The 27435-nt window shown below is 39.2% G+C and overlaps 1 protein-coding gene and 2 long non-coding RNA genes across 3 annotated transcripts in view; 1 reads left to right on the top strand and 2 right to left on the bottom strand.

Moving 5' to 3' along the window:
- Positions 1–27435, top strand: part of LOC144639290 (uncharacterized) — a 128262-nt gene that overhangs the window by 70192 nt on the left and 30635 nt on the right. The gene's annotated exons all lie outside the window — the stretch shown is intronic.
- LOC144637640 (uncharacterized) lies at positions 13770–16183 on the bottom strand. Its single transcript, XM_078496699.1, has 4 exons — positions 16086–16183; positions 15101–15227; positions 14224–14505; positions 13770–13959 (listed from the first exon to the last, which is right to left on the bottom strand). Exons 2-4 carry the CDS (start codon positions 15159–15161, stop codon positions 13949–13951), a joined length of 354 nt encoding a protein of 117 aa, XP_078352825.1. The 5' UTR covers positions 15162–15227; positions 16086–16183; the 3' UTR covers positions 13770–13948.
- LOC144639450 (uncharacterized) lies at positions 18089–26580 on the bottom strand. Its single transcript, XR_013568161.1, has 4 exons — positions 26450–26580; positions 19927–20047; positions 18521–18805; positions 18089–18257 (listed from the first exon to the last, which is right to left on the bottom strand). It is a non-coding gene; the product is annotated as an uncharacterized LOC144639450 (long non-coding RNA).

The following is a 27435-nucleotide window of genomic DNA, read 5'->3' as shown; positions in this document are numbered from 1 at the left end:
CTTGGCCTGATCGATAGCAAGTTGGTACCTTTGGACCGACTTTGCCAGATCAGGTTGCCTTATAGCGTCTTCAACCAACACGAGGAACTCACTTTGTGCTTCCTTTGCACGGCCGCCTGTGCCAAGTATGCTACTTCGAATATTGACCTGCGAACCCAAAATACAGTAGACAAAAGCCTCTATCGACTGGTTTACTCTCGACAAACCTGCTTGGGTCAACCCTCCCACGGCGTTAGGACAAAACCAGTCTGCCTGTGCATTTGCGGAATCATCTGGCTCTATGTATTGAATTAAGTTGCCCTTGCTTGCAGCTCCCCCTTTGTCCGAAAATTTATCGTAATCGGGGTATTTTGCTCCAGTTTTGTTTGGTCCAATGTTAGTAAACCAGATATAAACGTCACCCAGTCCGTGGTCGCGCCTCTTGTGAAACGAAAATCGCTTGACGGATCGACACCGAACTCAGCGCATATTCTTTTGTACGAAGCCACGTCGTACTTGTTGTCAAACTCGCTAAAAGTTGGGTCGCCAGGCAAGGCGCTTACGCTCTGAATTCCTCCCATCTGAAACAATATTCGCCTTATTGTAAAATAAACGTGAAAAAGGTAAAAATTACGCACAACCGGTGGCAAGCTGAGAGCTGAGTGACCTTCATCGAAAATCTCTCGACTTATCCCACTGCCTGTTGTCGCGCACCAGACAGCAAAGTTAAGTTGCTGAGGCCAGTAGCTAATATTAGGGCCAGCAAGCCACCTTTTTGACTCTTTTCCTGATGTATGCTTCAGTTTTGTTTTTTGAAAAATCTCTCTTAATTTCGTTGTGAAATATTGATCTGGTGTGACGTAGATGTTTATTTTGCTGTTAAATATTTTTTTCAAACTCGGTGCGGCTTCGTGAAATCCAACCGCGGGAATTGGCAAAGATGAGCCTTTTGCGCCGCTTGGTGACAGCTGTTGTGGAAAACCGCCTGAAATTTGATTCACCCCCAGTGCTTTTTTCATCTCTGGGCTCCAATATTTGCTGTCAGAGCCAAAAACATTTATCAAATGGCCTTTCTCTGCCTTGTAATAAATGTCTGCCGTTGCTGTGTGGTTGTACGCGACCACCACACCAACCACCACCAACCTGTTGTTGCACCAACCTGTGCAACAAATTTTGTTCGGTCAGCGTTTGGATATTTTGCAAGAAAAGGTTTCCACGCCTTGTCTTTTGCCGCTTGAGAAATTTTAGTTGCTTCTGGAGTTTTCATCCACTTCATAAAATCTCTTTCTTTGGAATCAAGAAAAATTGATTGAGAAATGTCATCAGCTCTCGGAATAGGCGGAGCCATTTTATATTAAAGATTTATTTTTCAAAAGATAATTATAAAGATGGTTGTGCTCACTGTCACCACAACAGAAAATCCTCACACTGTGAATTTCGATTATCCTATTCCAAAACCGAGCCACATCCGGCTCCTGTCATCTCATATCCCTAACTCTTGGTTTAATCTTAAAGAAAATGGATTTATCAGGTTTTTGGACGATCATGAAAAGCCTGTTGATGTGCCCTTTCCGGCTGGTCATTACACTCTCAAAAGGTTGGCGAGTGAATTGAAAAATAATTTTTCCAAACATCGTATTGAATTGCCCACAGATATTAATACTCCACTTGGCCAGCTTGTAATCACAAATGCCCAGTTTAAAAAATTAGTTGTTGATCCAAATATGTCTAATTTACTACTACAAAACAATTACACTTCGCATTTGGGCACTATAACTTATATAAGAAGATTAAATTCTCCCACAACTTATTTCATTCATTGCGATTTAGTTGACAGAGAACAGAATCTCTTTAATGGTAAACCATCTTCTGTTTTAGCTTGTTTTGACATCCGAGGAAAGGCTTACGAAAACATAAATTACAAAAGTGAACAGCCCAATGTCTTGCGTGACGTTATGGCTGATGCACAAGTGACATATCTGACTCTTTCGATTAGAGATGAGAATGGAAATCCATTCGATTTTAACGGCTCAAATCTTACATATGAGCTGGAATTGAATTAAATTAAATACAAAAATAACTTTTATGTATACGACCATGTCATCTGCTAATGTGCTCCCGAGTGCCCCGGCCTACGGTGTTCGTGCAGAGGCTCTGAATGAGCACGATGAAACACAAACTTTATATCCCGCTCTGCCGCAACCGAATGACTTCCGTTTGCAAAAAGCAAATGAAGTTTTGAAATACTTAAGCGAAGAAGTTGACCACTATCGACTGGTTGCAAAAAAAATACAAGCGAACCAAGACAATTATCAACTACGCTTGCTTCATTGCTGGTGGCGTTTCTGGTGCCCTTTCAGCAGGGGGGGTGGGTGCTGCAATGACAGGGATTGGCATACCTGCGGCTCTTCCGATTGGCATCGTCGCTGCTACGTTCGGTGCCAGCGCTGCAGTGTTAACCGGTTTTTACAAAAAAACTCGAACCCAAACTTATTAAGCACTGCAAAATCATGGCCCTTGCCATGTCAAAGTTTGATACTGTCAACCGAATTCTTTCCAAATCTCTTGTTGACGGCAAAATAACAGATGCTGAGTTTCAGAGCGTTCTTAATGAGAAAGAGAGTTATAGATTTCAAAAAGAAATCTTTCGAAAAGGCACACTTCCAAAAGAAAGTAAAAAGCAAAGAAGTCCTGACATTGAACGGCGGAGAAAACAGATAAAAATGGAAGAACTGGAGAAATTAAAAAAACGCATTTCATCCGAGTCGAAATCAGATTTGAGAAAATAAACACTGGATTTCATCTGAGTGTGCAAAAAAATAAAATAAAGTTGTAGCAGAAAGCGTGAAATTGCGTGACGTGACTCCCACAGTCAAGTGCTTTACACGTGCAAAACCATTGTTCTTTTGATTTAATGCACGTGATATCAGTTATAACACATTGCCGATAAAAATAGCTTAATGATGTCATTTTTTTTTACTCTGAAGCAATCAATAAACATTACAAGTGTGTTAAGTAAAATAATTTTATTCAGTTGCTAAGTTAGATGTTTCTTGACAACGGCGGACATTTCATGGCCGCGGTATCCAAGGTAAACAGTTCCTTGACAACGGCGGACATTTCATGGCCACGGTATCTAAGGTAAACAGTTCCTTGACAACGGCGGACATTTCATGGCCACGGTATCTAAGGTAAATTGTTCCTTGACAACGGCGGACATTTCATGGCCACGGTATCTAAGGTAAATTGTTCCTTGACAACGGCGGAATATTTAAGGTTGAGAACTTGGCTGATTTTGTCAATTCGGGTTACAGCGTAACCCATTTGAAATTTCAAAGTGATGACGTTTTGAGGCCTGTGACTAAAATGATTTTGTCAATTCAGGTTACGGCGTAAGCCATCCGATATACTTAACCTTGCGATCAAACTTCACGACCAAGCATCTGATTGTTGTCAGTAATTGCTTCGGCACGAATAGCTGATATGAAATATTAAAATCGGATCCTCGTTTGTCGTTTCCTAATGATTCATGTCCGTAAGCTGCGTATTTGCTTCTTTTTTCGATTAAAAAGGTTTGATAAACGTCTTTATACATTGGCCATACTTGTTTGTGTAATACAAAAAAGCTTATGTGAATAATATAAAGTTATAATTTTAACTGTGATTGGTCACAAAAGACGTCATTACATCGGGAAATAACCTATTAACTAAAAATAGTAATGACGCTTGGTGAATAAACTTACCGTGATCTTATATTGTTCTTTTATGTACTAGAAAGTTCTTAGTTCAATATTTCACGGTATATTTACATGTTAGTCAAATTAAATATTGTTGTTGAATAAATCATAGCTCGCAAAACACACATACAAAGAGTTTCAAAATGATCGTTTTGTTCCATGCAATTTTCTTTATTTTCACCGAACTTTTTGAGCCTGCTTGGCAGAAGAAGGTCAGAAGAATAACATATCAAGTCGTTGAGGCGATAGAAAAAGCAAAACAGAATAAATAACCCACCGATTAAGTTGTTTCCGGCTAAAAATATTCAAGATGAAAAAAAAAAAACCATTAGATTACGTCAAGGGGGTTTCCCGTTTCTTGACAGCAATACACCCACGCAATCAAAGTCACAACAATGACTTTCTGTGTTACTGCAATAATTTATGCACTCACCGGAGCGTGCAAGTATTGTTTAGCTTGTTAAAACGTTTGCGACAACACTGCTGTCTAATTTTTTTAATTTTTCAATCAGCTCGTCTGTTAAAAAGATTGTTATTTGTTTTTCATTTTCTTTAGTTTTTTTGTAGGTTGTAAACGCTTTTCCACGAGATCTTTTCAAGTTTTTCTTTACATTCAAGTTAATTTCTCCACTTCTACCTCTTCCCATCTTCGTTTACTCAATAAGAGCATTTGTTCAATAGGAATTGTTTCTGGCACAGCAATTAAGCTTGATATTTTTGAGCGCTCAAGCCGCAGAGATTTTGGGTTCCGCTCGCGATTTTTGCACACACATATATGATAGGAGTTTTGGTCACTAATCGCGACAATGAGCGAGGCGAGCCCGGGCGAGCCGAGCGAGTTGTCGCGATTTGTGCTAAAACTCCTATCATATGTGTGTGTCACTTAGCAATTGAGCGTAACGACGAACAGACTATTGTGTAGATGATTTCATCCATGGATTCTAGGAAAGACCAGAAGTTTTAGTCAACGTATATCACGCTGGTCATTCATTTTTGTAGACTGATTATACTCTGTTTCTATGTCTTAATCCTCTAGTAAAGATAATAGCCAAGTCCCCACATCCAGTAGGGCGTAGTTAGAACCCAAGCCTCAGGCGAGGGCTCTATCAACCATTCGAGGTAGTGAAATAAAATGCGGCCATTTTCTTTTATCAGATTATAAAGACACATAAATTAAAAGAAGATTTCATTCATTTTATGAAATTACTACACTCGATGCAAAGCAGCGAGGTTAATTCAGACGTACCGCCGTCATATATATTCTTTGTACTCCGATGAAGAATAGCTCTTTGTATGAAAAAGCTATCCACGAGAATATTCTATAACGATTTAAACCTCGCGAATGCAATCAAACTCAGACTCAGCTTTAAGCACATCCATCAAGTCAAATTTCTATATTCATAGCTCTTTCTAGATTCAAATATCTTCTATCCTTAGAAGACTAAACTCTGCCTGAACAACAACTGAACCGGCTGTAATTAGTTGGTCACTATTTTGGTGTAATTTGCCCGAGGCACACTGTATAGTTTTGGTACTAAAATCTGCCATCGAAAAGGCACTGCCAGAGAAATAACATTGATTACATCGTTAGCTTTTTATCATTTTGTAAAACATTCTTGCTTACAATCGTAAAGCACCCTCAAATTTGATATAATTCGAAAAAAGAAAAACCAAAAGATTCAAATTACAGCGGTTTGCAAACTTTGATATTATTATTATTATGCATGAAGCTCTATTGTCGTCAAAACACTCGTTTAAAATTTACGTCACTTCAAAAACAGTATAATCTTGATTATATTCTAATTGTGCAACTTGAATGGTTTTTACGTGTTATTATAATGATGAAATTCTAAGTACTGTACATGTAATTAAGGAATCGAATATATGCGGTGCGTGATTTGACGGCTTTAGACTTACAGTCGGGCTTGCAAAAAGCACTTGCAAGCACGCAGTATCTTTTTAGAAAGCTATTTATGCAGCGCGAGATTTAAATGCATGGGGAGCAGGGATGGCGCAGTGGTAAAAGCGCTCACCTCCCACCAATGTGGCTCGGGTTCGATTCCGGCCCGGCGCCATATGTGGGTTGAGTTTGTTGTTGGTTCTCGTCCTTGCTCCGAGGGTTTTTCTCCAGGTTCTCCGGTTTTCCTCCCTCCACAAAAACCAACATTTCCAAATTCCAATTCGATCTGGAATTAGTGGGATCAAGAAGAGCCACCTTGTGGAAGATCCCACTGTAAATTCCCATTTATTTATTTTATTATTATTATTTTATTTGTTATGCGTTTACCCGTGTTTTCGGGCGAAAAAAGCTGCTTTCTCGACCACAGGTACGTTCGCTGCGTCATCCGAGTCAAGGCCCAGACCGCCTAGCCCAGCGGCACTGTTTGCGTCATGTCAAATTTAACTCTTGCCCTCTCCGCCGGGAAAATTAGTCATAACTCGGCTTTCGCCGAAGATTTGAATTTGCCGCGAGTGTAGTAATCGGAAATTTTGAATCTCCCTCGTGCATTAGCAGGTTGTTGTTTACGCCGACCATGGGACTACCTAATATGGCCATCTCAAAACACCTTAACAATACCTATTGTTTTCGAATTTTCGACCCATTTCTTGATACGAAATTACCCATGTAAACAAAAGACTCAAAACAACACACTAGTATACCACTGTAGATACCGGAAGCATGACGGCTTTTCACTCGCAAAACGTTTCTTTTTGGCTAAACACGATGAAGCTCGAGAGAACCGGAACAAAACACTGAAATGTAACATGTTTAAATACTCAACTTGATGATTGAGATAATCAACTTGAGATAGATGAAAGATTTTAATTCTAAATGTCTATTTTTTAAGCCTAAGTTCCCAATGAAACACCCGGAGAAAGAATTCCCACAGAGCCACAGCCTAAAAGGCTAAGCTGCTCTGCTGCTTCACGGATAAAGCCAAACAATATTTGGTTTAAAAGATTTAAATATTTAAATATTTAAATAAATGTTTTTAATTTTTTTTAAGCCTGTCAATTGAAGTTCCCAATGAAACACCTGAAAAAAGAATTCTCACAGAGTCACAGCCTAAAAAGGCTAAGCTGCTCTGCTGCTTCAGGGATATTAAAAGCCAAACAATATTTGCTGTCAAAGATTTAAATTAATGTTCAATGTGTTTAAGCCTAAATTTTTAATTTTAGTTCCCAATGAAACACCTGGAGGAAGAATTCTCACAGAGAAACAGCCTAAAAAGGCTAAGCTGCTCTGCTGCTTCAGGGATAAAGCCAAGCAATATCTGCTGTCAAAGATTAAAATTAATGTTCAATGCATTTAAGCCTAAATTTTTAATTTTAGTTCCCAATGAAACACCTGGAGGAAGAATTCTCACAGAGAAACAGCCTAAAAAGACTAAGCTGCTCTGCTGCTTCACGGATAAAGCCAAACAATAAATGCTGTCCAAGATTAAAATTAATGTTCAGGGATAAAGCCAAACGATACTTGGTTCAAAATATTTAAATTATTATTTTAATGTTTTAAGCCTGAATTTAAGTTCCCAATGAAACAAATGTTCAATGAAACACCTGGAGAAAGAATTCTCACAGAGCCACAGCCTGAGGAGGCTAAGCTGAGCAAACGATATTTGGTCTCTAAGATTTAATTTTTTTAATTTAGCTTCTGTTTATAAAGTTTTAAATTTTGCAGTGTATTAAATGGACAAAAAATATATCAATAAATGCGAAACCTTGGAATAGACAGTTTCGCAAGTTGATACATGCACAATGTACTAATAAATGTTAAGAACTGAAGCATTTAAAAGCAATCACGAGGACTTACATTTCCTATGTCGCCGGTTACCACACAGTCGATATCCTCATGCAGTCGTGTGAACTTTTTGATTTGCAGCGCGACTTAGAAAGTGCAGCGGCGTTTCGAACAAGATGGCGGGAAACTCACTTCTTCCCACCATTTCATCGAAGGATGTGAATTTGTAAGTCTCGGACCGCATGGAACTCCACTAAACCGCTTTATTTATCGCCTTTCGTATTTTCTCTCGCCGGAGCTTTGGTCAGAATACAAAAAGAGCGAAAACGATGTCTCTCGCCGATCGACTTTCGCGCCATATTTACAATCGGCTAGATCGTAGATTGCTACCTCGAGCTCCACGATTACACCTAATACCGGGCTCTGTGCTGGCTACGATATTTAAATTAGTCTGCAAGACAACTTATTCGAAACACCACACCGATTTGTAGTCTTAGAAAGCGAAGATTCAAACAATTTGTAACGAGATGACTCACGCACATGCCGCCATTCTTTCTCACCCTTGTTTTCCCTATTATTAGTTACGTATTAGATATTCGCACCGCATGATCATCTTCCATAAATGTCCAGATTATCTGGTCTTCTTCATTTACTCACGCCGTGACATTTGCAACACCACAATTACCGCAAAGTACACGGTCACGACAGATCGCTTACCACCTAACACCACTGACCGGAAATTAAACTCATACCCTGCTGCGAATTTCAAAGTCGCAAGAAGCTCGTCATGTCATTACACTGTACTATTTCGTATTACACTGTAGGGCCCTATTTTGCAACAAGATTATATCTGATTATAGATTGTAGTGGTATAAAGATTCCCCTATTCCATGGTTTTATTTAAAGATAAATACAGTCGAAGCTCTCTTAACGGACACTCTCGTAAGCGGACAGCTCTACCGACGGCCACCTTGTTTGAAACCCCGTTTTAACTCCCATACAAACTCTGTATTTTTACATTCTCGTAAGCGGACATTCCCGTAACCGGCCGCGGACATTTTCAGAGATTACGACTTAGACTTTTTCTTTGTTTTTAAGCTCCCGTAAGCGGACACCCCAAAGAAAATCCTACTTACAACCTCTGTATCCTGTTATTATCAATCAAATTCACGTCGCCGTTTGTGACAATGATTTTACAGTAATTACAGGACCACATTTTAGTGCTTGTTTTGTCGTCATCCACGTTCGTCCGGTTATTGTTAGCTGGGCAAGCTCCCGTAAGCGGCCATCTTTCCCCTACACCTCTAGTGGCCGCTTACGAGAACCATTCTCGTAAGCGGCCAGCTCCAGTTACGGACACTTTTTTCGCGTCCCGAGGGTGTCCGCTTACGAGAGCTTCGACTGTATCCTTACAAAAGTATCTGTAAAACCATGGAATGAGTAACGAAATTATAAAAACAAAAACAAGCAAATACCAACAAAAGATAGGTGCGGTTCTACCTCAAACACGATCGCAGCAAAATTTAAACGATAACGCCTGAAAATCATAAAATTATATAACACTTAGAAATTCGGTTTTTATACGGATGTTTTCAAGTGCAATTATACACGTTGCTTTGTCGTCATTCTATTCGCTACTTGCTCTTTTTCGCCTATCCGCTATCTGTTTGATGAGGGCGATAAATGGGCTCGCGGATCAACGTATTGGGCCTAAAAACGCGCCCGGATTGCGGATTTTTGCGATACATCGCATATCGAGCAAATTCCTGGACCTCAAAAATACGGGATCGCGGATTAATTGAGAATTTTAGGGAGGATTCCAGACTCTTCATGTCAGGAAGATCTAATTACGTGGATACTAAAACGAAGCTCAGATCGCTTCGGTCGGTCTAGCTTCGTCCGTATGTTGACGAAATTGTCGCAAAACAAGCATTAAATCGAATCTTCTTAAAAGAGTGGAACTACACCACACAAAGTTTTCAAGTTTTGCGGATTGGGATTTGAACGTAAATAGTGGCGGATTTACGGATTTGGCCAAAAAAAATCCGGATCGGCGGATTTGTGTACATCTATTCACCCTTTCCCTTAATATTGTAATCTAGTTACAACTATAACTTACTACAATGGCGTCTCTTCTGTAAGTTTTTCTCTTTGAAGTCCGATCACTCTCCCGTGATCTCCGCTTGGTTTGGTCTCTTTGAAGAACTGAATGCGTTCCGTGCTTCTCGTCCTTTCAAATGTCCTAATTATGTAAAATATATCACACGAAATCCATAACTTGAAATTAGGAAAAGTATTGTTGACGCTCACGCTATAACAGCGCAGACCATTTGGCGCCAGAAGATCTCAAAAACAGCGCATGCTCAGTTGCATTTAACTAGGGTGGCGTTCTTAATATTTAATTAGTGAACAAATTTCGTTGAGAAAAAAAAATAGAAAATTTTACTCGCATAAAAATTTCAAGCAACCTACGACTAGCCATAGAGAGCGTGAAAATCAACAGCCATTCTTTTATACATGTTTAATTCAATTGTTGAACAAAAAACTACGCTCAAAGCTTGCAAATATAAACAAAAGACGACACAGTCTACCAAAGGGGGAAGCCCAAGAAAATTTTCAGTTGTTGCCTAGATAATAAACTGCAACTAAAAACATTTTGGACGACACCTGAATTTCTAAAACATACAACGTCACCATTAAAAAATACACAGTAAAGAAGGAAAGTACTCAATGTCAAATACGAGTGACGTTTTAAGTAAACGTTTTCCATCATGAGGGACGCAAGCGGCGTCAACTGTAAGTTCCTGATTTCTTAAGAGGATTAGTTTGCGGTTACCGAAAGTGTTATAATCTGTCAGCAGCATTTGAGTTATCTTCTCATCAGTTGTGTTAAATTACGTGGATCAATTTCCATTCTGGCGGCAGAATAAATTATAATGTTCGCGGCGAATTCTCGCTTTGGCGGCAATTAGGGAAAGACAGAAGAAGCTCATCTAGCAAGGAATGATTTCTAGATACTTTGATGTCGCGTAAACGTTTCGACCTTTTAAGATTTAAGTTGTTTTCGCCTTATGCAAGATGATCATTTCTATTCTATGTTCTATCGATCGATCATTCATGTGGATTTACAAAGTGAAAATTACGGTGAGTTTGCAGCCGCGAGTTGTGGTGACGCTGGCGCCTTCCACGCAGAAAGTCGTTCAAAATCCTAAATATGTTACGACATATTGCAAATGGTTCGTACCTTTCAGTTGTGTCGTGAAAATTAATTGTCGGTTGCACGGACACTCGTTCTGCAGCACTAAGGCAAGCGCTCAGTTAAGTTTTTCAGTCATAAACAAGCAACGCTTTAAATATAATCATGGCCCGGGCTATCACGTCATGGATCATTAATAAGGAGGTCGCCAGGTAAGTCAATCCATTAAACATTACTATTTTTAGGTCATGGTCAGTAAATTGAGGATTCCATCTTGTTGTAACATTTGGTAAGACTCTTGTCACAAAAATACAGATATGAGCGGGCTCATTTTATTTGCGATACATTATGTTTCGCTACATTCAGTTTCTATTCGTTCTCTAAAATATACAGCCGTATCGTCGAAGTAAAGATTAATTTTAAAACTGACCAGTACAAGAGTATTAGCAATGTAACCTGCAATTCTAATTCTGCTCAATTCTATTTTCTCCATCGGAGCTGGCGGGTGGCGCGCCTCATACAGTCCGATGTAACCTGCAATTCTAATCCTGCATCGCTTTAAAATAGTTTCTCCATCGGAGCTGGTGGGCGGCGCGCCTCATACAGTCCGATGTAACCTGCAATTCTAATACTGCACCGCTTTAAAATAGATTCTCCATCAGAGCTGGCGGGTGGCGCGCCTCATACAGTCCGATGTAACCTGCAATTCTAATCCTGCATCGCTTTAAAATAGTTTCTCCATCGGAGCTGGCGGGCGGCGCGCCTTATACAGTCCGATGAAACCTGCAATTCTAATATTGCACCGCTTTTAAATATTTTCTCCATCGGAGCTGGCAGGCGGCGCGCCTCATACAGTCCGATGTAACCTGCAATTCTAATACTGCACCGCTTTAAAATATTTTCTCCATCGGAGCTGGTGGGCTGCGCGCCTCATACAGTCCGATGTAACCTGCAATTCTAATACTGCACCGCTTTAAAATATTTTCTCCATCGGAGCTGGCGGGCGGCGCGCCTCATACAGTCCGATGTAACCTGCAATTCTAATACTTCTCCGCTTTAAAATTGTGTCAATGTTCTTTCCTTCAACTGGTGGGTCATATAGTTTAGACCGCAACACGGAGATACTTATCATCGAGCCACAATACATACTTTTAAGTCTGTTCTCCCAATGGAATACATAATCAAGAGTAACTAATCATTAGCTGGCAATGTTTTTTTTTGTCTGTTAGGTGGTGCAGCGTCATGGAACAACTGCAAAAAATAATTTTATGTGCATGTTTCTATTGAAGACGGCTGCACACATATGCTTGCCACAACATTTGTACATTGTACAAAATGCTGAAAATGGAAACAGTGCGGCGTTATTTAGCATTGTTTTCCATCGGATGCGTTTTTCTTCTGAGGGCTTTGCTTTGATACAGCTTTAAGATTCAGTTTCGTGATTTTACGGGCCTGTTACCAGTACGAGTCTAGTACGCAAAAGGCCGCTACTCTCGCAGTTCAAGAATTAAACTGCTTTGGCCTTTAAAAAAAAATCATAGGAAAATTTCTTTCTATTATTGTCGGCCGCTCATTATGCAGCTAATTCAGTTTGGTAAGTTACTTGCGGCTATAACATGCGCTCGCCAGTTCGAAAATTCTATAGTTTTTTGATAGGCTCGATCAGGAAAATCGAACAAGGTGTACCGATACAGCAGTCCGGCTGTATTTTATTAACAGCCTCCCCGGTATTATAAAATGTGCTGTGCATTTTCGTGTCAGTTTAAAAATTTGTTTATTTTCACGCTTTCTTCAATAATCATCTTTAAAACTGGTTCCTTGTTTCTCCGATTTTGCCGAGGTACATCGACAACATTTTAAAAACTCGAAATCACAGCGCGCTGTTATCACAACATCACAAAATTATTAGTCGACGGTATTATGATCATCTTTTTCTGGTCTTCATTAGATTAAATAATGTTTTTGACAGGGAAACAGATTATGACACCTTTCGCGGCTCAAGCGAAGGAACCTGGTGTGAGGTATGTTAGGAATGCTTGGGTAATATCCTAGCATTCCTCTGAAGAACTTACAGTTGACACCGCCTGCGTCCCCTCATGAAACACGCAATGTTTTAATGAAACGATGCTCATATGGCGTCCTTTGTTTACCCAATACTGGTTAGGCAACGAAAATGGTTGACTGTTAAATATCTGAAATGATCACTTTCTATGTAGTAAAAAATGTTGTGTAGAATAACTACTTCTCAGAACACGAAGGAAAATTGGTTATATTTTCTACTCTGATATATTGTAAAAGAAACTGCAAATGTTACTAAGTCAGTCGGAGTAAGAGACGTGATCTGGTTTGTTTGCTTGTAACTCCGTATTACTTCAGCTTTCTTGGAATGTGCACGCAATATTGATAAGAGTTCCTGGCGTCACTAAAATGAAGCTGTTTTACGGAAAGATGGGATTTTGGTCAACAAATCGCTGTTCTTAAGACGTGAAATCATTTGCGTCGCAAGTGTATAATTTAAATTTTACAGATATGCATTATATTGGAGTTTTGTTAACATTTCTTAACATAAACGCCTATCAACGTCATAGTATTGTTTTTTGCTTCGCTCAACCGACAACAAAACACTTTCAGCAACCTCGTTCTCAGAAATGATGTATTTTCTTTCGTTTTAAGGGAGAACGGAATAGCGCAAAAACAGTGTGGGGTGGTGTCGACTGTGCAGTATTTAGCACAAAAAGACGCCATGTTTTAAATGCTTTTTTAAGAAATCGCGGTGTGGAAGGCGCGGTGGCCTAATGGTTAGCGCGCTCAACTCCTAATAGAGCGGTCTTCGTTCGAGCCCTGGCCAAGGTTACTGTTTTGTGTTATTGGGCAGGAAACTTTACTCTCATAGTGCCTCTCTCCACCCAGGTGTATAAATGGGTATCGGCGAACTTATAATGGGGGTAACCCTGCGATGGACTGCATCCAATCCAGGGGGAGTAGAAATTCTCCTAGTCGCTTAATGCTACAGAAACCGGATAAGCTCCGACGGTATGGGTCACTCGACGAAGACTTTACCTACCTATCTACCTTTTGAATTCAAGGTACCGGAGTTTTTACTATTCCCGCTACATCAAACAAACGGTTTGTGTTTTATTGCTTCTTTTCTTTATTACTTTTAACTTATTTTGTATTTTGTGTTTTATTTTACGTCCATATTTCTAGAATCTTGTGTCCTAGCTTGTTTCCACCTTAACTGTTATCAAGTTTCTTTAATTGGTTCAAACTGGTGAGTCCTTCATTGCCTGATTGCTACTTGGAATCTGTGGAGGAAATAAAAAAAAAGAACTGAAGGCTGTTACAGATTAGGTGGGGAGTTGTGTGCGAGGAAAGGCTCATGTCAAAAAGAGAGGGTTCATTTATTTTATTTATAGTTTTATTATTTATAGTTTTGGTTTGTGGTTTTGCGCGCTCTCAAGGCAATCTATCAAAATTTACACGCATGCGTAGCCAATAACATTGCGAGTTTGCCTAACAGTCAGTCACTGCGTTATGCAATTAAAGAAAGTTAGAAGTTTTTCTCTCACTTGGCAATCCAGGTGAGCCCGCGTTACACTCGTCAGTATCACAGCAGTTGACAGTACATGGTGCATCTGTCATGTCACAGGCCCATTTGTGAACATCACACCCCCATTTCGTGGAGCACGTCTTCATCACTGATGTTTTTTCATCTTTTTTAGCCCAGACCGTAATGCAGCGATCCAATGATAATGGACATGTCACCAAGTATTTATCTTTGTCTGCTACCAGTTTATCCTTTGCGCATTCATAGTCAGTACCGAAACAATCATAACACTTGATGCCACTAACTTAAACAAAAGAAAAAAAGTAGCGTTGTTGACAAGTACATGTATTAGAAACGATCATGGATATTATATGTACTTAGCTAATGATATTATATATACTTAGCTTGTTTAGTGTGAAATGTTCAGTTTTTAAGCCTAAACTGTACTCTTGTTCCCGTGTTCCCAGTTTAAGTTTGCTTTTTTCCCATGTTCCCGTTAATGGCTATGTTCCCTTGTCCCCTGAACCCCTAGGACATGTGTGAGAGCATTAGCAATTACTTTACTCTTCGTTTAGTTATTCACTAACGGGCAAAAGCGGGTAGGGTGTAGAGTTCTCGGTCTTTGTCCATTGGGTTGTGTATTGTGAAATGCTCGGAGATACTAGCTGTATAAGCTACTCTGCAAAATTCGAGGGTAAACAAAGTGATGATGATGATGATGATGATGATGATGATGATGATGATGATGATGATGATGATGATTCACTGATCACAGATTACGGTCTTCTTCAAGTTTTTATTTAAATGAGGTTCGTTCATGCTTTGGAAAAAATTATGCTTTTTCTCCGAAGTTAAAAAAAGGCACACAAAATGGCAGAATTGACTAACTACGACCTTACCATTGCCAGAGACAAAGGTCCAGCAGAAGAAAAAGGCACAAAGGACAAGAAGGTACTTCATTTTTAGTCGAAGTTGCTCGGTGATCAATGTGTTCCGTCTGAGGTACTGAATGGATATCTCGCTGGACTGTGGGATAATTAGCATGTTATTAATATTATTAATATTTATTATTACACTATTACGTCATTTGACCATATAATGTAGACGGGAAAAATTATTGTAGTGGTATAAAAATTCCCCTATTCCATGGTTTTAAGATAAATATCCTTACAAAAGTATCTGTAAAACCATGGAATGAGTGTGTGTATTAATTTTGACTGTAACGAAATTATAAAAACAAAAACAAACAAATACCAACAGCGAGACCGACCAAAGCGATCTGAACTTCGTTTTAGTATCCACGACTAGAGCTTAGAGTTCGGAATTCGCCCCCTTAAATTCTCAGCTAATCCGCGATCCCGTATTTTTGAAGTCCGGGAATTCGATCAATGTATCGCAAAAATCCGCAATCCGGTCGCGTTTTTAGGCCAAATACGTCGATCCGCGAGCCTTTTCATCCCCCTCATCAAACAGATAGCAGATAGGCGAAAAGAAAGCACGTAGCGAATAGAATGACGACAAAGCAACGTGTATAATTGGACCCGAAAACATGCGTATTCGGGCCGAATTTCTAGGTTTTAAATAAATTTTACGATTTAAGGCATGATCGTTTAAATTTTGCGTCGATCGTGTTTGAAAATTTAAGGTAGAGTCGCACCTATCTTTTGCAACTTTAAATGCTTAGCTTCGTCGGTATGTTGACGAAATTGTTGCAAAAACAAGCAATAAAACGAATCTTCTTAGGTTTCAAGTTATGCGAATTCGGATTTGATCGAAAATAGCGGCGGATATACGGATTTGGCCAAAAAAACTGGATCGGCAGACTTGTGTACATTTATTCACCCTTTCCCTTAATATTGTAATCTACTTACAACTATAACTTACTACAATGGCGTCTGTTCTGTAAGTTTTTCTCTTTGAAGTCCGATCACTCTCCCGTGATCTCCTCTTGGTTTGATCTCTTTGAAGAACTGAATGCGTTCCGTGCTTCTCGTCCTTTCAAATGTCCTAATTATGTAAAATATAGAACATAAAATCCATAGCTTCAAATTAGAAAAATTATTGTTGACTCTCACGCTATAACAGCTCAGACCATTTGGCGCCAGGAGATCTCAAACACAGCGCATACTCAATTGCATTTAACTAGGGCAGCCTTCTCAATATTTAATTAGTGAACAAATTTCGTTGAGCAAAAAAATAGAAAATTTTACTCGTCATAAATATTTCAAGCAACCTACGACTAGCCATAGAGAGCGTAAAAATCAACAGCCATTCTTTTATACACGTTTTATTCGATTGTTGAACAAAAAACTACGCTCAAAGCTTGCAAATATAAACAAAAGACGACACAGTCTACCAAAGGGGGGAAGCCCAAGAAAGTTTTCAGTTGTTGCCTAGATAATAAACTGAAACTAAAAACATTTTGGACGACACCTGAATTTCTAAAACATACAACGTAACGATTAAAAAATACAAAGTAAAGAAGGAAAGTACACACTGTCAAAATAGAGTTACTTTTTAAGCAAACGTTTTACTTAAAACACGCAATGTTACGTTTTAAGAAAATGTTGTTCATATGGTGCCAATAGTTTACCCAATACTTGTTAGGCAACGAAAATGGTCGACTGTTAAATATCTGAAATGATCACTCTCCAAGTATAAAAAAATTGTTGTTTAGAATAACTACTTTTCAGAACACGAAGGAAAATTGGTTATATTTTCTACTCTGATATATTGTAAAAAAAAACTGCAAATGTTACTATAAGTCAGTCGGAGTAAGAGACGTGATCTGGTTTGTTTGCTTGTAACTCCGGAACACTTCAGCTTTCTTGGAATGTGCACGCAATACTGATAAGAGTTCCTGGCGTCACTAAAATGAAGCTGTTTTACGGGAAGATGGGATTTTGGTCAACAAACCGTTGTTCTCAAGACATGTGAAATCATTTGCGTCGCAGGTGTATAATTTGATTTTACAGATTTGAATTATATTGGAGTTTTCTTAGCATTTCTTAACATAAACGCCTATCAACGTCATATTATTGTTTTTCGCTTCGCTCAACCGACAACAAAACACTTTCAGCAACCTCGTTCTCAGAAATGATGTATTTTCTTTCGTTTAAAGGGAGAACGGAATAACGCAAAAACAGTGTGGGCTGGTGTCGACTGTGCAGTATTTAGCACAAAAAGACGCCATGTTTTAAATACTTCTTTAAGAAATCGCGGTGTGGAAGGCGCGGTGGCCTAATGGTTAGCGCGCTCAACTCCTAATAGAGCGGTCTTCGTTCGAGCCCTGGCCAGGGTCACTGTGTTGTGTTCTTGGGCAGGAAACTTTACTCTCATAGTGCTTCTCTCCACCCAGGTGTATAAATGGGTATCGGCGAACTAATAATGGGGGTAACTCTACCCTGCGATGGACTAGCATCCCATCCAAGGGGGAGTGGAAATACAGTTAAAACCCGCGAGTAAGAACCTAACATTTATGATTTGCCAATTAGACCCCCTTTTTAAAAGTACCTATTCAGCCTAAAATTTGGAAACAGGTTCTTATTTTCAAAAACTGATTAAAAATGTTTAGTTTTGGGAAACTAAGATAAATCAACATTCTGGATCCTCATTGGAAGTACCTAACCTAGGAGCCTTATCCAGTTGCAACTGAAATGCCATTGCTGAAAATCATAAAATATTATTTTTGAGCATTCACATAAATAAACATAGAAAGAGTAAAGCTATAAATTCTATTAGCAACAACGTAAATTTTTCTTCAGAAAATAAGAACCTAAATAGCCTAAACTTTTGTTTATGTAAGAACCTGTTTAGGACAACCTTGAAAAATTAGGTTAGCGGTGTTTTAACTATCCCCGTTACATCAAACAAACGGCTTGTGTTCATTGCTTCTTTTCTTTATTATTTTTAACTTACAGAATGTATTTTGTGCTTTATTTTACGTCCATATTTCTAGAATCTTATGTCCTAGCTTGTTTCCACCTTAACTGTTATCAAGTTTCTTGAATTGATTCAAACCGATGAGTCCTTCATTGCCTGATTGCTACTTGGAATCTGTGGAGGAAATAAAAAAAAGAACTGAAGGCTGTTGCAGATTAGGTGGGGAGTTGTGTGCGAGGAAAGGCTCATGTCAAAAAGAGAGGGTTCATTTATTTTATTTATAGTTTTATTATTTATAGTTTTGGTTTGTGGTTTTGCGCGCTCTCAAGGCAATCTATCAAAAATTACGCGCATGCGTAGCCAATCACATTGCGAGTTTGCCTAACAGTCAGTCACTGCGTTATGCAATTAAAGAAAGTTAGAAGTTTTTCTCTCACTTGGCAATCCAGGTGAGCCCGCGTTACACTCGTCAGTATCACAGCAGTTGACAGCACATTGTCTATCTGTCATGTCATCACAGTCCTTTTTGACAGCATCTCACTGTGATTTCGTGGAGCACGACTTCACCACTGATGTTTGGTCATCTTTTTTAGCCCAGACCGTAATGCAGCGATCCAATGATAAGGGACATGTCACCAAGTATTTATCTTTGTCTGCTACCAGTTTATCCTTTGCGCATTCATAGTCAGTACCGAAACAAGCATAACACTTGATGCCACCAACTTAAACAAAAGAAAAAAAGTAGCGTTGTTGACAAGTACATGTATTAGAAACGATCATGTTTTAAAATACATCTGGTGGAAGGCACTCTCTCTAAGAACGGGAGGAAATTATCAAAAAAATTATCAGTAAATATTAAGCTCCTTAACACATCCATGGACCATTCCACGTGTTACGTAGTTCAACATACCTCACTTGGGGTAGCATGCACGTGATAAAACTAGTGATCGCGTGTATGTAAATTTACTGCATTCGCAAACACAACCGGGAGCTGAGTTTGCCCGCAGTTTACCAGCGCACGTGGTTCTTGCTCTACGCGCTGCGCGGTTCGTGCTCTACGCGGACGCTTTTTAATCGCGCGGCGCGGTACTTGCTCTTCTGTTGCCTTTTTTTGAACCACGCAGTGCGGTTCGTGCTCTGCGCGGACGTTTTTCTAACCGCGCGGCGCGGTTCTTGCTCTTCCTTTACTTTCTTTTATTTTAACTGCGCGGCGCGGCTCGTGCTCTACCCTTCCTTTTTTCTGGTCGGTGACCAGATTGATGCCCCCGCTCGGCCAGACCTCGAGTCACGCAGTATTTGAAAACTATAAATCATTTACATAAGAAAACTGTGCGAATACTCTGATATTATATGTACTTAGCTACTGATATTATATATACTTAGCTTGTTTAGTGTGAAATGTTCAGTTTTTAAGCCTAAACTGTACTCTTGTTCCCGTGTTTGTTTAAGTTTGCTTATTTTCCCATGTTCCCGTTAATGGCTATGTTCCCTTGTCCCCTGAACCCCTAGGACATGTGTGAGAGCATTAGAAATTACTTCACTCTTCGTTTAGTTATTCACTAACGGGCAAAAGCGGGTATGGTGTAGAGTTCTCGGTCTTTGTCCATTGGGTTGTGTATTGTGAAATGCTCGGAGATACTAGCTGTATAAGCTACTCTGCAAAATTCGAGGGTAAACAAAGTGATGATGATGATGATGATGATGATTCACTGATCACAGATTACGGTCTTCTTCAAGTTTTCATTTAAATGAGGTTCGTTAATGCTTTGGAAAAAATTATTCCTTTTCTCCAAAGTTAAAAAAAGACACACAAAATGGCAGAATTGACTAACTACGACCTTACCAGAGACAAAGGTCCAGCAGAAGAAAACGGCACAAAGGACAAGAAAGTACTTCATTTTTAGTCAAAGTTGTTCGGTGATGAGTGTGTTCCGTCTGAGGTACTGAATGGATATCTCGCAGGACTGTGGGATAATAAGCATGTTATTAATATTAATTATATTTATTATTACACTATGTCGTCATTTGACCATATAAGGTCAGTGACAAAATATAACACGTCATTACACTGTACTATTTCGTATTACACTGTAGGGCCCCATTTTGTAACAAGATTATAGGCGGGAACAATTATTGTAGTGGTATAAAAATTCCCCTATTCCATGGTTTTATTTAAGAGTGTGCCCGTAAGAGAACAGGGCAGAACCATGCAACAGGTGATACAGCTCATATCACCGATTTCGCCCAAACTTAGCATAAATGTTGGGTATGGTGAGCTATTTACTGTGGCAAAACATCAACTCAAAATAGTTTATTCCCTTCAAGTTATGGCACCTTTTGCAAAAATGGCCATTTTTCACTAATTTATGCATATTTAATTAGCTGACTTTGATTGACCAGTTCCACAAGAAAAAAAGACTTCTGAAAATAAAATTCACTGCATAATATTCTGTGATTATTAGGCTTTAAGTACAATAATTCACTTCAACCGTCTGATTTGATTTCTTCTCCTCAAACGGTCTTTTGGAAGGTACACATTTCGTACTGTTGGAAATAGCCTTTAACTAGTGCCCAATATCTCCCATGAGCAACAACTTATATACATTATTCTTACATGGGTAATAAAATCCATCATTAAACTTCACAAAAATGCCACAAAATGTCTGGGGACTTCAATATTCTATTAGTATTGAGGAACTTAACACACGTGACTTAACGATTTCTTGCTATTTCATCAAAATTCACCGAAACACAGAAGCCATTTATTTGCCTCAATTTGGCACAAAATCGGTACGAAATAGCTAATCAAGCATAAATTTATAGATAAAAATCAAAATATTGGCGAAGATTGGCAGTTAGGGCATTTTTCGGAGCGTTTTCAGAGCCATATAATTCGGCAATGTTGTGATAGTAAATGTAAAAATAGCAGCGAAAGATTTTCTTCAAAAGCTCGCTCAATTCAACATTTAGGCACATCAAAGTTAAGAAACAAGAAAGTAATACCACATACATGCCACTTATCGACACACAGATGCTTTCTTTTGAAGAATTTGTTCTTCCTCGCTGCACTTCGATCCTTCGATCGATCTCAATTGACAGGCGCGATGAACTTAGCCAATACATCGTGGTTCATTCTTCGTGAAAGGTGTAAACAGGTTGTCAATAAAGTCATTCAAAGAGCTGTTTAAAGTTCACGGAAGGACACTTGTCTCAGCTAGTTTGAATGAAATAAATTTAACTGGAAAATAAACAGCCGCCATGTTGTATTTGTACCTTTGAGCCTGCCGTTTCAGTCAGCGGTAAAGCCGTACACTTGGGCAAGTACGTAGTGTAGTCATCATATAGTTGTTTGACTAAATCCTATATTGGGATATTCATAGAGGGGATACATAGCCTAGCCCTACACAGCTATACACGCCTAAACATAGCCCAACACAGCTATACACACGCGTGTTCATTTGCTTTTCCTCCGCAAATGTTTGTTTTCGTCGGAAGAAGTAGCGGATGGTGTTTTCTACCCTCTGAACAACCGGGGTTGATCTTAGCCTTATAAGTAACCTGAAATCATACCCTCCCTCCCTACTACTGCCTGATCGCAGGTTACCTTATAAGTAGTGTGCGTTTCTTGTAAAAGTGAGAATTTTTTTTCAACCTCTCCATTGAATTTTTTTGATAAATAGTTGAAGAGAAATACACTGGATGCAGTGTAATGTATGCGATGCAATCGGTTTTGATGCTCTGAAATTGAGCTCTGAAATGTCGGAAACCATTAAATAATCAGAGCAGGTATTTCCATCTTATATCAGGTTAAAACTAGTATGTTTATTGTTTTTTTGTTGTTGTTGTTTCTGTCTTTTTTGGGAGGTGGGGAGGGGGTGAATATGGACATTCGAAGAAATGGCGGTCAGGTTGTCAGCCTGGCCTGTGTACATCTATTCCTTCTGTTCAAATCGTCTATATTATATTACACTTTGGCAGCTAGGGGACTTAATTTGTACCCACTCTCTTTTTCGGGATCCCACAAAGTTCTCCATCTGTCCATTTACCGATAAACGTCATTACTGCAGTTTTATTAATTTGCTTTAGAAAAGGGCTTTTATGGGGACAAATTTTTCCTCCTGAATGCCCACATTGCAAGTGACGAATTGCGGCTTCAAATGATAATTTTCTTCATCACCGACTCAATTTAAGTGGCTATGTGAGTTACAAAGACGCGAATGCAGACTTTTAAACCCCGCATTAAAACTAAACAAATTTATTGCAAGGCTAGGACGACGCAAGACGGCAAAACTTATTAGCTAATGTTTCAACCAGCACAGGTAGTCTTCTGTCTTCTTCGAGGTCAACGCGAGATAAACCCGTTTTATTCTTTGTTGTCAAGTTCTCTCTCTACTTTCAGTAGAATGATTCATCCGATCTGAGATTATTAAACACTAAATTTTCGGTGGCCTCTGTCCACCTTCATCAGAGTATTGAAAATGAGTTCGTTAAAATATTAGCGCGCGCTAGGCATGTTTGAATGCGCCATCCAATCTTTAATTCCTTAACAATGGAGTGTAAGCGCGCGGAAGAGGTTTCCTTTCGTTAACCGCGTTGGAATCCACCGTAGAGTGACACGACTCTAGGAACAGTCTCTTGGTGTAACTTGAGATTCCTCGTTCAAGGATCGTGGCATTTCTTGGGTGGATGTCATGCTCGGTTGATTCCGCGTGTTGTTTAATTGCAGACTCTCCATTACAGGCCGGGATCGTGCTCAGCTCCGCGTGAGCTCCAAGAGCGCTTACTTTCTCCAATGTAAGTAAACACGCAGTCATTGCATCTGACCTTATAGACGATTCCTCTTCTTTGGTGGTCTTGTGGCCGATCTTTTGGTTTCTTAAAAATCTGGCTAAGCGTTTGGCATGGTTTGAAAGCCGTGCGGATGTTGAACTTTCTAAGCACGCGACCAACCCTGTCCGAGGCACCGCGTACGTACGGTATGCTGGCAAAGTTCGCAGGTCTTTCTTGCGTACGTTCAGGCCGAGAGTTGACTGTAAGGCACTTCTGCAAAAGCCTGTCTGGGTACCCATTTGCCCTTAGGTCTTTAGCCACACGTTTCGTCTCTGCGCTTTTGAGGCTTTCATTCGATGGTAAATTGGTAGCTCTGTTGAGTAGCGTTCTCACCACTGCTTCTTTGTGCTGGAGGGGATTGTGTGAATTGTAGTCGAGGTACTTGTTTGTGTGTGTTTTCTTTCTGAAGACATCTACCTCTAGCGAGCCGTCACTGAGAGCTGTTACCCGTGTGTCAAGGAAAGATATGCTTTGACCTTTCTCATTCTGGCTTGCGCGCTCAATGGTAAACTGGATGTTTGGATCAATGGTGTTGAGGTGCTAATGAAAGATATCCACATCTCTACATTCACACCTTTATAGATATATGTATATATTTGCTGCGCCATATAGACTACGTCGCTAAAGGCATTTCGTACGTGAATACTTTTGTTCAGTTCAGCACAGACGCTCCCCCAACTAAAGCACTTGCGCAAGAAACGATTACAAAACCTACCTGGCTATCCACCGTATAGTGATTTATCCCGTGGTAAACGTTATTCTTCAATTTTGCTGAGTTATTCATTTTTTCCCATTTATGCTCCGAGGGTAGAGGAATTTGGTCAAAAAATGTAATCGTTATGCGCGGTATTAATCACTATTTCCGCCAGGGGAGGGGAATTTGAACAAGCAATAAAAAAATACAAATGTCTGGAAAGTTACTGGGAGACGTCGACATTTTGATTTGTTTAACTGTGTAGCGTCTTTTATGCTAAAAATAATTATTATGTTCCAAAATGACGCTAAATGGCGGTATAAAACTGCTCCGATGTTTCGGCAATACTGCCTTCTTCAGGGTGCCACCCCCAAAACGGCAGTATTAAGAGACGTCGGAGCAGTTTTATACCGCCATTTAGCGTCATTTTGGAACATAAACAATTATTTTGATTTGGTTGCCGTGCATGCCGACCGTTGAACAGAAAAATCAAGAACTCTGTTTCGGTGAAAGTCAAATGGAACAGTATTTTTTCTGGAAAATCTCTTCGGAGATTGACGGAACGTCAGAAATTTTCTTACCATTTGTAAGGTTTCCCAGTTCTAGTCTCCCATCCTTCAGGTCTCCCACCAACGGAAAGAAATAACAGGAAACTGAGCTACAAATGGTAAGCGACATCTATTTCGGTTAGTTTGCTAATTTTGGAAAGAAGCCTTTCCATTTTTCAGTGGTCATTCCAACCGGTTCTCTCCAACAAATGGTAAGCACCCTAGAGTTCGTTCAGCATCACATTGCGGTAAACACGTCAAGCTGTAGCGGAGGAAATTGTTTTCCCTACGACAATTTGAAAATATTCTCATTTTCATCACAAACGCATCCAACGAACACTCGCGGAGAAAAAAAGAAAATGATCGCGCGTGTGGTCACGCGTGATGGACGCGTGATGCCCAGTGAACGGCCGTACCGCTGACTGAAACGGCAGGCTCAAAGGTACAAATACAACATGGCGGCGATAGCGGCTGTTTATTTTCCAGTTAAATTTATTTCATTCAAACTGGCTGAGACAAGTGTCCTTCCGTGAACTTTAAACAGCTCTTTGAATGACTTTATTGACAACCTGTTTACACCTTTCACGAAGAATGAACCACGATGTATTGGCTAAGTTCATCGCGCCTCAAAGCAACAGTACATGTCAATTGAGATCGATCGAAGGATCGAAGTGCAGCGAGGAAGAACAAATTCTTCAAAAGAAAGCATTTGTGTGTCGATAAGTGGCATGTATGTAGTATTACTTTCTTGTTTCTTAACTTTGATGTGTCTAAATGTTGAATTGAGCGAGCTTTTGAAGAAAATCTTTCGCTGCTATTTTTACATTTACTATCACAACATTGCCGAATTATATGGCTCTGAAAACGCTCCGAAAAATGCCCTAACTGCCAATCTTCGCCAATATTTTGATTTTTATCTATAAATTTATGCTTGATTAGCTATTTCGTACCGATTTTGTGCCAAATTGAGGCAAATAAATGGCTTCTGTGTTTCGGTGAATTTTGATGAAATAGCAAGAAATCGTTAAGTCACGTGTGTTAAGTTCCTCAATACTAATAAAATATTGAAGTCCCCAGACATTTTGTGGCATTTTTGTGAAGTTTAATGATGGATTTTATTACATATGTAAGAATAATGTATATAAGTTGTTGCTCATGGGAGATATTGGGCACTAGTTAAAGGCTATTTCCAACAGTACGAAATGTGTACCTTCCAAAAGACCGTTTGAGGAGAAGAAATCAAATCAGACGGTTGAAGTGAATTATTGTACTTAAAGCCTAATAACCACAGAATATTATGCAGTGAATTTTATTTTCAGAAGTCTTTTTTTCTTGTGGAACTGGTCAATCAAAGTCAGCTAATTAAATATGCATAAATTAGTGAAAAATGGCCATTTTTGTAAAAGGTGCCGTAACTTGAAGGGAATAAAATATTTTGAGCTGATGTTTTGTCACAGTAAATAGCTCACCATACCCAACATTTATGCTAAGTTTGGGCGAAATCGGTGATATGAGCTGTATCACTTGTTGCCTGGTCCTCTTATGGATACACTCTTAAAGATAAATATCCTTACAAAAGTATCCGTAAAACCATGGAATGAGTGTATGTATTAATTTTGACTGTAACGAAATTCTAAAAACAAAAACAAGCAAATATCAACAAAAGATCGGTGCGGCTCTACCTTAAACAAGATCGCAGCAAAATTTAAACGATAACGCCTGAAAATCAAAAAAATTATATAAAACCTAGAAATTCGGCCCGAATACACATGTTTTCAAGTGCAATTATACACGTTGCTTTGTTATCATTCTATTCGCTACTTGCTCTTTTTCGCCTGTCCGCTATCTGTTTGATGAGCGGGATGAAAAAGCTCGCAGATCGACGTATTGGGCCTAAAAACGGATTGCGGATTTTTGCGATACATCGCATATCGAGCACATTCCTGGACCTCAAAAATACGGGATCGCGGATTAGCTGAGAATTTTTGGGCGGATTCCGGACTCTTCATGTCAGGAAGCTCTAATTACGTGGATACTAAAACGAAGCTCAGATCGCTTTGGTCGGTCTAGCTTCGTCGGTATGTTGACGAAATTGTCGCAAAACAAGCATTAAATCGAATCTTCTTAAAAGAGTGGAACTACACCACACAAAGTTTTCAAGTTTTGCGGATTGGGATTTGAACGAAAATAGTGGCGGATTTACGGATTTCGCCAAAAAAATCCGGATCGGCGGATTTGTGTGCATCTATTCACCCTTTCCCTAATATTGTAATCTAATTACAACTTTAACTTACTACAATGGCGTCTCTTCTGTAAGTTTTTCTCTTTGAAGTCCGTTCACTCTTCCGTGATCTCCTCTTGGTTTGGTCTCTTTGAAGAACTGAATGCGTTCCGTGCTTCTCGTCCTTTCAAATGTCCTAATTATGTAAAATATATCACACGAAATCCATAACTTGAAATTAGAAAAAGTATTGTTGACGCTCACGCTATAACAGCTCAGACCATTTGGCGCCAGGAGATCTCAAACACAGCGCATACTCAATTGCATTTAACTAGGCTGGCCTTCTTAATATTTAATTAGTGAACAAATTTCGTTGAGAAAAAAAAAATAGAAAATTTTACTCGTCATAAAAATTTCAAGCAACCTACGACTAGCCATAGAGAGCGTGAAAATCAACAGCCATTCTTTTATACATGTTTAATTCAATTGTTGAACAAAAAACTACGCTCAAAGCTTGCAAATATAAACAAAAGACGACACAGTCTTCCAAAGGGGGGAAGCCCAAGAAAAATTTCAGTTGTTGCCTAGATAATAAATTGAAACTAAAAACATTTTGGACGTCACGTCAAAAACATACGTCGTAACCATTAAAAAAATGTAAAGAAGGAAAGTACACACTGTCAAATTAAAGTTACATTTTAAGTAAACGTTTTACTTAAAACACGCAATGTTTTAAGAAAATGGTGCTCATATGGCGTCCTTTGTTTACCCAATACTGGTTAGGCAACGAAAATGATTGACAATTAGATATCTGAAATTATCACTTTCAATGTATAAAAAAAAATTGTTGTTTAGAATAACTACTTTTCAGAACACGAAGGAAAATTGGTTGTATTTTTTACTCTGATATATTGTAATAAAAAACTGCAAATGTTACTAAGTCAGTCGGAGTAAGAGACGTGATCTGGTTTGTTTGCTTGTAACTCCGTAACACTTCAGCTTTCTTGGAATCTGCACGCTATACTGATAAGAGTTCCTGGCGTCACTAAAATGAAGCTG

This window comes from Oculina patagonica, chromosome 14 (assembly GCF_052425735.1).
Source record: "Oculina patagonica isolate OP01 chromosome 14, crgOcupat, whole genome shotgun sequence".
Classification (NCBI taxonomy): Eukaryota; Metazoa; Cnidaria; class Anthozoa; order Scleractinia; family Oculinidae; genus Oculina; species Oculina patagonica.
Note: the sequence above shows the minus strand (reverse complement) of the source record. Positions and strands in the feature narration are given on the sequence as shown.

Coding starts and splice junctions, on each gene's coding strand:
- LOC144637640 (XM_078496699.1), bottom strand. CDS start 15,161: ATGAAGTACCTTCTTGTCCTTTGTGCCTTTTTCTTCTGCTGGACCTTT. Junction 14,506..15,100: donor GACCTTTGTCTCTGGCAATG/GTAAGGTCGTAG, acceptor CTTTTGTTTAAG/TTAGTGGCATCAAGTGTTAT.